A 14,951-nucleotide genomic window follows, 5' to 3' on the forward strand; every position below is an offset into this window, starting at 1 on the left:
CCCGCGCCAGCAGCCAATGGGCGGGGCCCGCCCCGTGAGCGCAGCCAGTGGGCGGGGCCTATCCCGCGCGAGCAGCCAATGGGCGGGCTGGGGCGGAGGCGGGCCGACGGGCGCCGGGTCTGGCCGCGCGGTCCCCGACTCTTGCTGGAGGGGCCGCGATGACCGCTCTGAGCCGGGGCGAGGCCTCCGAGGCGGGCAGGTAAGGCGCTGAGGCCCGCGGGCTGGGCTCGGCGGCGGGGCGGCGGGTGGGGGATATCGGAGGCTGCGACGAGAGGACGCTGCCCGGCGGGACGAGGCGGCCTCGGGGCGCCCTACGCCTGGGCACATTCTGGCCGCGGGGCAGGCACTTCCCGGCCGGCGGAGTTTGGGCTCGGCTCCAGAGCCGCGCAGCGCGGGCCCGGGCTCCTCCGGGGGCTGCGAGGTGTTGGCGAGGGGGCAGATGGCCCCGCTGTAGGCGCTGGGGGATGAGAGAAGTCCGGGCAGCATCAGGATGGGCACCCTCCGTGGGACGCCTCTTACCGCGTCTCCGCCACCATCGCTATTCATTCATCCTGTACTCATTCATTCATTCACTCACTCATCCATGCCCCAGCCAAACCGATTCCCTCGTCCTGACTGCCCTCACCCAAAGTCTGGCGCTTCCCTGCTGGCCCTCGGAGGGGTTAGACCCTCTCTTCTCCCAGCCGGTCTGCAATTGTAGTGGCCCGCGGCGGCCCAGGAGGCAGCGTGGAGCTGTCCCGGCACGACGCAGCCGCGCCCGTGCTCCAGGCCGGTCCTGATCGGGCGGGCTGGGGCCGGTCTCTCAGCCTGGAGATCTGATCCAAAGTCTCTTTGGGAGGAAGGAAAGTTCCTGCGGCTGGGAAAGGGGCAAGGAGGTTGGGCAGGCTGGACGTGGCGTTTCACGTGACAGCAGGAACTAGGTCCTCTGCACCTTGAGGTCTTGGGTGCTGCTGGCTGGATTATTTAGGGAAGACAGTGACAGTTAATGAAGCTGTAACAAGTTCCTACGCTTGCCCAGGTCCCAAGCCCCACAGTGTGAGCTCTGGAGGTTGGCCTGGCTCCCCTGGCTAGCACTGGGGAAGGTAGGGTGAATGTGTGAGTCTTGTGCCCACTCTACACAGGTTCATGGAACTGGCTGAATCCTCAGGGGCTCCCTCTGCCCTGTTTTCAGAGGCTGGTGGGTCTCTACCCAGCCTCATTTGCCCTTACTTGGTTTGTCTCCCCACTCCTCATGGTTGTTTAAGGGTGCCCCATCCTTGCGGGTGTCAGGATCTTAGGGAATAAGAGAGGGCCCTGACAATCTGTGATGTCTTTGCCCCATGTACACCTCTAGCTGGCTCTAAGGTCCAGCTCCTTTAAAAGATTTATAGGGTTGCAGGGAGAGTTGGCGTAGAGAGGGTGTCCCTCCCGTCCTGCAGTGAGAGGGTCAGTATGCCCTCTCCCCAATCCTCTGATTATGTTGGCTAGAGTCCAGCCCATGCTGACAGACATGGTTTGAGGTTACAGTTTGACAGGACCACGTAAGCAGTGAGCATCTCTGGGGCAAACGGACAGGACAGAGGGCAAAGCTGATAGAGACTGCCACCAAGCCTCCACCAGAGTTTGGGCTGGGACCAAGATGAAGTTCTTCCTGACTTGCCTAAGTGAGAAATTTGGGAATTAGCCTAGAGGGGACAGCCTGGACCAATCTGTGCCTTGATGTTCCAGGTTGCTTTCAAATTTCTGAACTTAGGTGAGTCCTCCCTCAAGAGCCTTAATGCAGACCAGAAAGACCTGTGTGCCAGTTCTCCCACCTACGATGACCCCCTGAGGTTGGGGTCGGCAGGACTCAGGGTGGGTTTATGCCAGCCAGCCTCCCTGAAGCTCTTCCAAGTGCTTGCGTGGGGGGGCTCCGCCCAGTCCTTAATCTGGTGAAGCTGTGGCTTTGCTGGACCCCCCCACACCCCAGCAATGCCACATATTGTATTTATCAGAACAGCATGAAGAGCCTTGCTATGGGAATCGGAAGTGAGTTCTAAGGCTCACGCTGTTCTTATTTTGCTAAGACTTGGGGAAAGCCAGGTCCCCTTTCTGGGTCTGCTTTGCCATCATCATAAGGTAAGGAAATTGGATTTTGGGCTCCCAAGGGTGTTCTCTATGATGACATTAAGTGATTCTGTTATTTGCCTCAATTTCCCCTCAATTTCTGATGGTATTTTATTTCTTCACATAATTTCTTCTTTGCTATGACTCCCTACAGAAAGTCCATGAAATCAAGGGGTGCCCGACTGGCTCAGGTGGTGGAGCAACATGACCTTTGATCTCATGGTCATGAGTTCAAGCCCCACAGTGGGCATAGAACTCACTTAATAAACACACACACACACACACACACACACACACACACACAATGGAAAACCAAACAGCATTCCACTTGGTCCAGTGTCCAGTGTCTGAGTTTGGACACCAGGAAATAACTTGCTTTTCTCCTTTCCTGAAAAGTGAACATAGGCCCCTACATTTCTGCCACTGCCTCTGGTGCCAAGGTTAAGTTTGGCATGAAGTCGGTTTAGGCCACTGTGCTGCTATTCACTCAGGCTGCAGGGCATCAGTCTCACTCTCCGTCATCACCAACCTTTGCAGCTTTGATGAAACCTTTCATCATGTTTACTCATGTAGGAAAGGAAGGAGGAAGGGATAGCAGGGACCCCTGGGAATGGAGCTTTCTGTGTGATGAGAAGTAACTGCCCCCCATCCCCCACCCCAAGGAGTACCTGTGTGCTATAGCATAGATTCCAGAAGGAAGGGGTTTTTTTCCCCAGGAATGTAAACCTCTCTAGGGTAAGCTATTTCCACCCTTCTCCCTGCCACAGCTACACATTTTTACTGGCTTAGAAATGCTTGGTCCTGGGGCACCTAGGTGGCTCAGATGGTTGAACGTCTGCCTCCAGCTCAGGTCACGATCTCCAGGTCCTGGGATCCAGCCCCACATCCGGCTCCCTGCTCAGTGGGGAGCCTGCTTCTCCCTCTCCTTCTGCCTCTCCCCTCTCTTGTGCTCTGTCTGTCTCTCTCTCTTTCAATGAATAAATAAAATCTTTAAAAAAGAAAGAAATGCTTGGTCCTAGTTTAGGATAGGAGTTTTAATAACCCGTGGAGACTGAACCACTCTTTGAGTCCTAGTCATAACCACATGTTTCCTCAGCTGATGTTTAATATCTCTTAGAAAATCACAAGGTGAGTTTTTTAAACAGACGGGTTTCTGGCTGCCACTATTTCTTTCTTTTTTTACTTAAAACTTATCTCTATACCCAAAGTGGGGCCTGAACTTACAACCCTGAGATCAAGAGACACATGCTCTTCTGACTGAGCCTGCCAGGTGCCCGTCCGCGAAGCATCTGACTCTGGGTTTGGGCTCAGGTCATGACCTCAGGGTCCTGGGATGGAGCCCCGTGTCACACTCAGTGCGGGGTCTGCTCAAGTCTCTCCCTCTCCCCAACCCCTCTCTCTCTCAAATAAACAAATAAATCTTTAAAAAAGAAAAAAAAAACAGTTTAAATCAAACACAAATTTTGTTTCCTCCTAGCAGGTTGATGTGGCGCAGTAATGGTATATTAAATAATTGCCAAAATCCAACCCGCATTTCATTTCTTTGGCATCCCTCTTGTTCTCTGACTTAGGGTCGGAGCAGCCTGGGTGGTATGCCTCAGCAAACCACCGTGACCAGTCCTAAGGATTTTCTCTGTCTCTTCTGTGGAAAAAAATTTAAATGTTTCTAATAGGTGTCAAAATTTACTGGATTACTCAAAACCTACCCATACCAACCCAGGCCACACAAATTGCGATTTAAAAATAATTTTTGAATTTTGAAGGACTGTCCAGAAATATTATTTTAAAACAACCCAGCAATAGGGGCGCCTGGGTGGCTGTGTTGGTGAAGCGTCCAACTCCTGGTTTCCACTCAGGTCATGATCTCAGGGACTTGGGATCAAGTCCCATGTCGGGCTCCCTGCTCGTGGGAGTCTGCTTTTCCTCTCTCTCTCTCCCTCTGCCCCTCCCCCTGCCCATGCACGAGTTCTCACTTGCTCTCTCTAGAATAAATAAATAAATGGTTTTTTAAAAAAAGATTTTATTTATTTGACACAGAGAGAGAGCACAAGCAGGGGGAGTGGCAGGCACAGGGAGAGGGAGATGCAGGCTCTCCACTGAGCAGAGAGCCCGATGTGGGACTCAATCCCAGGACCCAGGGATCACCACCTGGGCTAAAGGCAGACACTTAACTGACTGAACTACCCAGGTGCCCAATAAAGAAATCTTTTTTTTTTTTTTTTTTAAGATTTTATTTATTTATTTGACACAGAGAGAGAAACAGTGAGAGAAGGAACACAAGCAGGGGGAGTGGGAGAGGGGAAGCAGGCTCACCAGTGAGCAGGGGACCCAATGCAGGGCTCGACCCCAGGACACCAGGATCATGACCTGAGCCAAAGGTAGATGCTTAACAACTGAGCCACCCAGGCGCTCCACAAATCTTTTTTTTTTTTTTTTAAACAACCCAGCAACATTACCTCAGAATTGATATTCATACTGGGCTTCCTTGACTACGAAACAAGTTGAAAAATGCTTATATTTTTCATCATTAAATCCTTTTATTGTAGAAAAATTCAAACATATATAAAGAGAGAGAATAGTATAATAAGCAGGATGTGCCCATCACCCAGGTTCAAAAATTACCAAGCTATGGGCCAACCTTGTTTCATATGTACCTTCCTCCTCTCTCACTCCTGGATTATTTTGAAGCAAATCTAAGATATTTTTTTTTAAAGATTTTATTTATTTATTTGACAGACAGAGATCACAAGTAGACAGAGAGGCAGGCAGAGAGAGAGGAGGAAGCAGGCTCCCTGCTGAGCAGAGAGCCCGATGTGAGGCTCGATCCCAGGACCCTGAGATCATGACCTGAGCCGGAGGCAGAGGCCTAACCCACTGAGCCACCCAGGTGCCCCCAAATCTAAGATATTATTTTATCCACAACTATTTCAATGTGTATCTATAAAAGATAAAGCCTTTATTTTTTTAAAGATTTTATTTATTTACTTGAAAGAGACCAATAGAGGGAGAGAGAACACAGAGGAAGAGGGAGAAGCTTCCTGTTCAGGGAGCCCAATGTGGGGCCTGGGATCATGACCTGAGCCAAAGGCAGACAGTTAACAACCGAGCCACCCAGGTGCCCCAAAGATAAAGCCTTTAAAAAGCATAACTACAGGGGCACCTGGGTGGCTCAGTGGGTTAAAGCCTCTGCCTTCGGCTCAGGTCATGATCCCAGGGTCCTGGGATCGAGCCCCGCATCGGGCTGTCTGCTCCGTGGAGAGCCTGCTTCCTCCTCTCTCTCTCTCTGCCTGCCTCTCTGCCTACATGTGATCTCTGTCTGTCGAATAAATAAATAAAAATCTTAACAAATAAATGAAAAAAAAAAGCATAACTACAATACTGTTATCACACCTAAAAAAAATAACAATAGCTCCTTAAAATCACCAACAAGTTAGCATTTAAATTTCTCCCATTGTCTCATAAACGTCTTTGTACCATTTGTTTAGTTTAGTAAGGATCTGAATGAGGTTTAAGCAACTGGTTAACATACTGAATCTCTATATCCATGTCTCTATAATCTTTCGTAATCTATAGGTTCCCCTTTCATCTCTTCTTTTTTTTTTTTCCTTGCAGTTTTTAACTAATCTCTATACCCAGCATGGAGCTTGACCCTTGGAACTAACCCTAACCCTAACCCTAACTCTAACCCTGAGATCAGGAGTTGCATGCTCTCCTGACCAAGCCATCCAAGCGCCCCTAGCTTGAATCTTTCTATAAAGAATGTTCTTTCTTCATCTCTTTGGTCACTGAGGTATAGCACCATCAGTGGAGATCTAGTTTTATCAAGGAAGGAACAGGATGACAAAGATTTGTCCCTTGGTGAAGGATCACTAGTTACAACAAGGTCCATTTAGGTGTTGGAAAGAACATTCTAACAGAACTTTCTGCATGACACACCTGAAGGATGATACTCACATGTAGGCACACATTTTTAAATTTCTTGTGCCTGATTGCAACTTTACCTTCCCCCGTCCACCCACCACCCACTGGACTATTTATTTCCTTATACCAAGCTGCTTGATGTAGATAACACTGAATGAGATTTATTCCTTCCTTCTTCTCTTTTTTTTTTCTCTTCTCCTCTTCCTTCCTTTCTTTCTTTCTTTCTTTCTTATACCAAGTTGCTTGATGTGGATAATGCTGAATAAGATTTATGCCTGCCTGCCTGCCTGCCTTCCGTCCCTTCCTTCCTTCCAAGATTTTATTTATTTGTCAGAAAGAGAGAAAGAGAACACAAGCAGAGAGGGCAGGAGGCAGAGGAAGAAGCAGGCTCCCTGCTGAGCAAGGAGCCCCACAGGGGACTTGATTCCTGGACCTTGGGATCATGACTTTAGCTGAAATCAGGTGCTTGACCGACTGAGCCACCCAGGAGTTTGTTTTTGTTTTTGTTTTTTTTTCTTGTAAGTCATTCCCAGATATGGATGAACTATGATAGAATAATTGGAAGAGGCTGAGCGACAGACCTGGGTTCAAGTCTCTTCTCCACTACTGAGATAATACTGACTCTGAGCCTCCCTCTCTCCATCCGCAAAACAGAGTCACATCCCGTTGGCTTCAAAGGTTGTCCAGCCAGCCGAGTAAGGGTCTGAGACACAGTAGGTGTTCACCAAAGTTAGTTTCCCTGCTGTGCTTCCAGCTTTGAGAATCTGAGACCAGACTTCTGATGAGCCAGACTCAGCCTTAAGAAATCTTGGTCTGTTTTCCTTTTGAAGGTGCAAAGTTTATTTTTCTGAAATAAACTTTATATTTTGAGGTAATTGTAGATTCACATGCAATATTATGACACAATACAAAGATCTCATGTACCTTCCACTCAGATTCTCCCAGTGGTAACATCCTGCATAAGGAGAGCACCATGGTCTCTCAACCAGAAAGTTGATATTACTATAACCCGTTGACCTTCCTCAGATTCCACTGGCAAAGTTCATTTTTAAAATCAAGGTTTCTTTTTCTCTTGGATTCTAAGCGTCTTCGTGTAAGAAGAATGAGGTTTTAGAAATTTGGAGTATCAGAAGTATCTATTAATATCGCTGTGCCCTTGAAACAAGTCTTTTTCTTGCTGTATCATTTTTCTTCCTTTTCATTCTTTCCACCAAATGAGAATAGTGTATTGTGATCATAAAATTCAGGCAGAGTATACAGAAAAGAAAATAAATAACACCTAAACCCCAACTCATGGAGAAAAATATTGTTGATATTTTGGTGACCATCCTTCCCACATAGATTTTATTTTGCATGCTTTTCTATATAATGCTTTTCCCAATGTTATGAATGTTATGTAATGCTATCCTTTCATGTTCCTATAGATTTAGTTTTGCTACGATAAATATCATTTTAATTGTTAAATAGCCTTTCATCCCTGAATAAACCACAATTTGTTCCTGCCCTATTGTTCTTTTTTTCTTCTAACTACAGTCCTGTGAACATGCTTATACATTTAAATTTGTGTCCAGTTATTTTCTAAGAATGAATTGTTAGGGGTGGAATTGATGGGTCTGATGGGTATCTACATATGAAATGTATCTGCCTATTGTCGCACTCCCCTGCCACACAGTAGTGGGTGAGACTGCCCATTGATCAGCATGTTGATCCACAGCAGGTATTATTAAACTTTAAAGCCTTTGATGTTTCAAAAGTATAAAAGAAGATATCGTTTCTACCTTTTATTTTAAATATTAAAAACAATCTTGTTTTTTGCTGATTTTGAAAGTATTACATGCTTCTAATAAGTTTAAATAAAAGAGAAATTAAGAGAGTAGAAAATCGGGGACGCCTGGGTGGTTCAATGGGTTAAGCATCTGCCTTCAGCCCAGGTCATGGTCCCAGGGTCCTGGGATAAATCCCCGCACTGGACTCCCTGCTCAGCCTGGAGCCTGCTTCTCCCTGTTCCTCTCCCTCTCCCACTTCCCCTGCTTGTCTGAATGGGCACTCTCACTCTCTCTGTCAGATAAATTAATAAAATCTTTTTTTAAAAGAGTAAAAAATCACCCTATAATTCTCAGACGAGATATAATCACTGTTTGATATATGCCTTTTGGTATAAAAGGTTAAATTTTATAAATGGATTCATTATCTCTTACTTACTAATCTGTACCTACTTTTCACTAAACAACACATTTTGGGTCTTTTTCTCTGTGAGCCCATGCAGCGATACCCCACTATTTTAGTCAACTGCATAGGAATCTATGATATTGATAGAATATTATTTAGGTATTTCCACTTTTTCATCATACTTGTCAAACATACAAATATAAATTTATGCCTACTTGTCCATTTATTTCTTTATGCCAAATTCTGTGAGATGGAGTTCTTGGATCAAAGGATCTGTAGATTTGTAACACATCCTTGGTGGTACTGAGCACTCTAAATTTGTAAATGTTTGCCAATAATATAGTTATGAAAACTATTTCTTCTTTTATAACTTGCCTGTTCAGTATTCTTTGCTCACTTTATTTTATTTTTATTTTATATATATTTATTTTCAAAAATATTTTATTTATTTATTTGAGACAGAGAGACAGAGGGAACAAGAGCACAGGGAGAGACAGAGGGAGAGGGAGAAGCAGGCTCCCTGTTGAGCTGGGAGTCTGACATGGGGCTCCATCCCATGACCCTGGGATCATCACCCAAGCTGGAGGCAGACCCTCAAACATCTGAGACACGCAGGCGCCCCTTTGGTCATATTTCTATTAGATCATTTACTTCCTCTTACTGACTTGGATGAGCTCATTTTATGTTTAAGAATATCAATTCTTTGTTCAAATTTTGATGTACAAAGTTTTTATTTTTTATGCAATTATGTGTTTTATGTGTTCTGGGTTTTATATCTTGCTTAGAAAAATCTTTATATCTTGCTTAGGAAAATCTTTCCTGGGGTGCCTGTGTGTCTCAGTTGTTAAGTGTCTGCCTTCACCTCAGATCATGTCCCAAGGGTCCTGGGATCGAGCCCCTTGTCAGGCTCCCTGCTCAGTGGGAAGCCTGCTTCTCCCTCTCCCACTCCCCCTGCTTATGTTCCCTCTCTTGCTACCTCTGTCTATGTCAAATAAATATATGAAATCTTTAAAAAAAAATCTTTCCTAATATTTTAATACTCTTCTCTATTTTGTTTTAGTTCTTCATTGATTTAGAAAATGTTTGGATGTTTACTCTCTTTGGAATTAATTTTTGTGAATGGTGTGAACTACACAGGTGCCCCAATGCCATCTATTGGACAATCCGTTCTTCTCTTTCTTATTTGGACCACCTTCTTTATCATGTACTAAATTCCCAGAGAGCCATAGATCATGTTCTGGACTCCTTGTTAGTATCTGTTCATCTTTTCCTAAGCCAGTAAATACCATAGTATTTTGGTTTTTTAACATTAAATTTTATTTTATTTAAATTCAGTTAATTAACATGTAGTACATTATTAGTTTCAGAAATAAGAGGTCAGTGATTCACCAGTTACATACAACACCCAGTGCTCATTACATCATGTGCCCTCCTTAATGCCCGTCACCCAGTTACCCCATCCCCCTACCCCCCTCCCCTCCAACAAACCTCAGTTTGTTTCCTATGAATACCATGGTATTTTGATTGCTCTAGCTGTGTAGTTTGTTCTGACATCTGGTAAGGCAAGCCCTTGCATTAAATTTGAGATAAATTCTCTCCTTTAAAACTTTGAATCTTCCCACTCAAGAACATTTATTCAAGTCTTCTTTTATGTCTTTTAAAAAAGGTTTGTGGTTTGTGGTTTTCTTCTCATGGACTTTCAACATTTTAAAAGTTTATTCTTAGGTATTTTATATGTGTTGTTTCCATGTGAATAGAATCATTTTACCAAATATTTCATATATATATATATATATATATATATATATATATATATATATAACTTTTTTTTTTTTTACTGTGGGTCTACGGAGAAACTACTTTTATGACTTTTGTGCTGACCTTATAACCCCTAGAATAATAAACTCCATAAGAACTCAGTATGTGTCTACCCCACCAAAGCTCTGCCTAGTCTACTGCCTAAATATAAGAATGTCTGGGCCACTTTCTTTTGTTTTTGTTTTGGTTTTTTTTTTTTTTTTTTTTTTTTAGTTAATTATGTATCCTCTAGATAGTTTATCATCTTTCAAATAAAATTTCTCTCTTCTGAGGGGAGCACCTGGCTATTGAGTCGGTGGAGCATGCCACTCTTCTTCTCTGGGTCCTGAGTTCAAGCTCCACTTTGGTTGTAGAACTTACTTGAAAAATAAATAAATAAATAAGAAAATTTCTCTCTTTTTAGTGTCTAAACCTTTTCTTTCTTTTTCTTGCTTTTGTGCAATGGCTAGAACGTCCAGAACATTGTTGAATAATGGGGGTGAGAACAGGCATTCCTAGGGGTTTCAGACAATCTGGAGTTCTCCCTGGAGGAAGAGGTCCCAGAACTCAGCCAGCCGCATGAGACTAGGTCATGGCTCAGGAATCTGAACCCTTCACTGCAGCACAGTCTGGGGGAGCCCCCTTGTCCAGAGCCTGCGGCAGGGCACGAGCCAGACCCTGCTTTCGGCGGTCTCAAATATGGGCCAGCTACCAGGTTGGGTGCTGGACACCGATCCCAAATGGGACCTCGGATGAGGGGGCGCTTGGATCCTTTTTTCGGAGAGGCCGAGAGGTGCACTCGCGGCAGCATCTCCCGTCCCGTTGGCTTCCCCTCTGTCCAGGCTTCAGGGCCCATCGGCCCATTCGGAGGTTGGGCTGGGCGGGTAGGCGGGATCCCTGGCACCGGGCCGCCGCCTCGGGGAGCTGGCGCTCCTTGTGGGGCTGGAATTCTGGGTGTGGCCGCCCTCTGGCGCCGGGTGACCCCGGGCTTCCCAGCCCCTGCCGAGGCAGGCGCCGAAAATGGACGGTGCCTCTCGGGCTGCAGCTCGCGCGCCAAGGGTGGAGGAGCGGCAGGTGAGGACACCGTGGGGGTGGGGGTTTGGCCCCCGGCAGTGAGGCTGCCGGCGATGGCAGCGCCCTCCCGGCAAGGAACCTTCTCCCGTCCTCCGGCATCTCGGCATCTCTGCCGACTTTCACTGAGAGGAAGGCAGTAGGATCCTAGGTTGGTGTGAGCCGGCCCATGACTTGCGCTCATCGACATCAGAGACCTGCCCTCACGGCCGTGCCTGGGGTGCGGTCACCGGCCTGGGAGGGAGGAAGCAGGAGCAGGTCTTTAGCACCTGGGTCTGGCCTCATACGCCACCACCCCACCACCCCACTACCCCACTACCCCACTGAAGGGACCCATTATGTCCTTGCTGCTGAAGCGACTGCCTTCAGTCTTCCTCCTACCTGCCTCGCAGCAAACCACTGATTCCCATTCCTCCTTTTGACACGCTCCCTCGGCTTCCATGACAACCCCTACCCCTAGTGTTCTTTCTACCTCTTGGCTCTCTCCCTCCTAGTCTCCTAGGGGGACTCTCTCCCCCACACAGTCTTTCAGTGTTGTGCTTCCTCGGGTCCCAGATTTCTCTCCTCCCTCAACGCCTCCTTGAGATATAAACCACATACCATAAGATTCACCCTTTTACAGTGTACAATTCGGTGGCTTTAATGTATTCACCAAGTTGCACACCAATTCCAGAACAGTTTAATTCCAGAACAGTTTCATCACCCCAAAAAGAAACCCTACCCACATTAGTCACTTCCCATTTCCCCTTCCCCCGGCACCTTGGCAACCACTAATCTGCTTTCTGTCTCAGAGGATTTGCCAGTTCTCAACATTTCCTGTACAGGGAATCATAGGTTTGTGGTCTTTCGTAACTGGCTTCTTTCACTTAGCACAATGTTCTTTCATATTGTAGCTTGTATGAACGCTTCACTCCTTTTCAGGGCTCAGTAATATTCCATGGTGTGGATGTACCACAGTTTCTCTGTTCATCAGCTGATGGGTATTTTAGGGGCTGTTGATGTTTCCATTTGGGGGGCTCGTTATCATAATGCTGTGAGCATTCTTGAAAAAGACTTTGTGTGGACATGTGTTCCGTTCTTTTGGGGTGCATACTGAGGAGGGCAGCTTTTGGGTCCTGAAGGAACTCTGTTTAACCATCTGACGAACCAGCAGACTTATACAAAGCAGTCGTACCATTTCACATTCCCCCAGCAATGTGCAAGCATTCAATTTCTCTGCATCCTCACCAACACCTAATACTGATCATGGTCCCCCAGTGGGTGTGAAAGGATATCTAATTGTGGTTTTGATTTGCATTTCCTCGATGGCTAATGATGTTGAGCATCTTTTCATGTACTAATTGCTCATTTGACATTGCCTTTGGAAGAATGTTTATTCAAACATGTACCCATTTTTAGTAGGATTACTTGTCTTTATCATTCATTTGTAAGATTCATTTCTTCTTATGGGTGCCTGGGTGGACACTCTTGGTTTTGGCTCCAGTGCTGATCTCAGGGTCATGAGATTGAGTTGTGAGTTGGAGCCCTGGGTGGGATTTCACTCTCAGTGGGAAGCCTGCTTGGATTTCTCTCCCCCTCTCCTTATGCCCCTCTCCACACCTCCTGCAAGTATGCTCTCTTTCTCTCTCTTCAATAAATAAATACATCTTTTAAAAAATTTTTTTGTAAGATTTTATTTATTTATTTGTCAGAGAGAAAGAGAGCACAAGCAGGGGGAGCAGCAGGCAGAAGGAGAAGCAGGCTCCCTCCTGAGCAAGGAGCTCAATGGGGGACTTGATCCAGTACCCAGGGATCATGACCTGAGCCAAAGGCAGATGCTCCAATTGTGCCATTCAGGTGCCCCTAAATAAATCTTTAAAAAAAAAAAAAAAAAAAGAGTTCTTTAAAAAAAAGTATTTTAATTGTGGTCAAGAAAAACACATAACATAAAGTTTATCATCTTAACTATTTCTAAGTGCATTTGCATCCTTTGGTAGTGTTAAACATATGCCTGTTGTGCAATCCATCTCCAGAACTTTGTTATCTTGCAAAACTGAAGTACCCATTAAATACCTCTCCATCTCCTCCCTCCAGCCCCTGGCAACCACTTTCTGTTTCTTTGAATTTGATACTCTAGATATTTTGTATAAGTGGAATGATACAGTATTTATCTTTTGGGACTGGCTTATTTCACTTGGTATAATATTTTCAAGGTTGTAGGAGTTCTTTATATATTTTGGATATTAGTCTCATATCAGATATATGATTTGAAAATATTTTCTCCCATTCTGTGGGTTGTCTTCACTTTCTTGGTGAACCTTGGAAAGGTTCACTTTCTTGGAAACCTTATCAATTTTGATAAGGCACGGTTTATCTTTTCTTTAGTTTCCTGTGCTTTCGGTATCATATCTTAAAAGACTGTTGCCTAATCAAAGGGCACAAAGATTTACACCTGTTGTCTTCTTCTTCTTTTTTAAGATTTTATTTATTTATTTGACAGACAGAGATCACAAGTAGGCAGAGAGTCAGGCAAAGAGAGAGAGGGGGAAGCAGGCTCCCTGCTGAGCAGAGAGCCCAATGTGGGGCTCGGTCCCAGGACCCTGAGATCACGATCTGAACCACCCAGGTGCCCCCCCCCCCCGTTTTCTCCTAAAAGTTTTCTGACATTTTTGTGGTGGGAACATAAGCAGGAGGAGCAGGAGAGGGAGAAGCAGGCTTCCCGCTGATCTGGGAGCCCAATGCGGGGCTCAATCCCAGGACCCTGGGATCATGACCTGAGCTGAAGACAGATACCCAACTGTCTGAGCCACCCAGACGCCGTGAGCTTATTTTTATATATGGTGTGAGATAGGGCTCCAACTTAAAGCTTTTGCCTGTGAATATCTAGTCCTAGCACCATTTATTGAAAAGACTAATCTTTCTCACAGTGAATTGGTTTGGGCACCCTTGTTGATAACTTTTCTTCTTTATGTATCCACTTTCCTAGCTCCTGTACTCATTCATGGGCCAGTAACTCAGAAATTTATCCCTTTGGTCTGGACCTTTCTTCTGAGCTCCTTACTCCTATATAGCTTGACATCTCTACTTAATAATTTCCCACACAACTTCAAGACTGAACTCGTGATTGTTTCCTTCAAATATGCTCTTTTTCCAATATATTTTCCCCTGTTTCATCTCAGTGAAACAGAGCAGTATCCTACTTGCTTAAGCCAGAAATCTAGTCATATTTGACATTTTCCCCCTGATACTCTACATCCAACAGATCAACAAGTCATGTTGATTTTATTTGGAAATATATATCCTAAGCCCATCACTGGCCCTCCATCACTACTGCCACCAAGTGTGAGACATCATCTCTCCATTGGAATATAGTCTCCTAACTGATCTCTCTCCATGGAAAAATTTTAAACATATACAAAAAAGGAGAGAGTTGTAGGGTGGATATCCATCCATCCATCACCCATCTATAATAACCATCAACAGAAGATTGTCCCTATTTCATTGATACTTACTCTGCTCCCCCTTCCCCACTTCCTTTGGATGACTTTCAAGCAAATCAATGTGATCAGAGTTATCTCTTTAAGATACAAATTTAGGGGACGCCTGGGTGGCTCAGTTGGTTGGATGACTGCCTTCGGCTCAGGTCATGATCCCAGAGTTCTGGGATCGAGTCCCGCATTGTGCTCCCAGCTCCATAGGGAGTCTGCTTCTCCCTCTGACTTTCTCCTCGCTCATGCTCCCTCTCACTGTCTCTCTCTCAAATAAATAAATAAAATCTTTAAAAAAAAAAGATACAAATTTAGTAGTGGATTTCCCTGTTTAAATCCCTTTATAGATTCCCCATAGCTTCTAAGAAAATGACAGAAACCCTTATCGGAGTGTACAAGGCCCTGCATGATCTAGCAGCCAACCCCTCCAGCCTCATTGCT

The 14,951-nt window shown here is 45.3% G+C and overlaps 1 protein-coding gene across 27 annotated transcripts in view; it reads left to right on the plus strand.

Annotated features, from left to right (window-relative positions):
• The first annotated feature begins 1 nt into the window (after position 1).
• The window catches only part of GRAMD2A (GRAM domain containing 2A), a 34,696-nt gene continuing 19,746 nt past the window's right edge, over positions 2-14,951 (plus strand). For 6 of the 27 annotated variants that reach the window (XM_059180486.1, XM_059180490.1, XM_059180491.1 and 3 more), the window contains exon 1: positions 2-199. In XM_059180486.1, coding sequence (XP_059036469.1) covers positions 17-199 — 183 coding nt within the window. In that variant the 5' untranslated portion in view covers positions 2-16. Of the gene's footprint in view, positions 200-10,017; positions 11,047-14,951 lie in introns of those variants that run through there. The other 21 variants (XM_059180504.1, XM_059180505.1, XM_059180480.1 and 18 more) reach the window with 19 other exon arrangements.

Source organism: Mustela lutreola, chromosome 7 (assembly GCF_030435805.1).
Source record: "Mustela lutreola isolate mMusLut2 chromosome 7, mMusLut2.pri, whole genome shotgun sequence".
NCBI classification, from domain to species: domain Eukaryota; kingdom Metazoa; phylum Chordata; class Mammalia; order Carnivora; family Mustelidae; genus Mustela; species Mustela lutreola.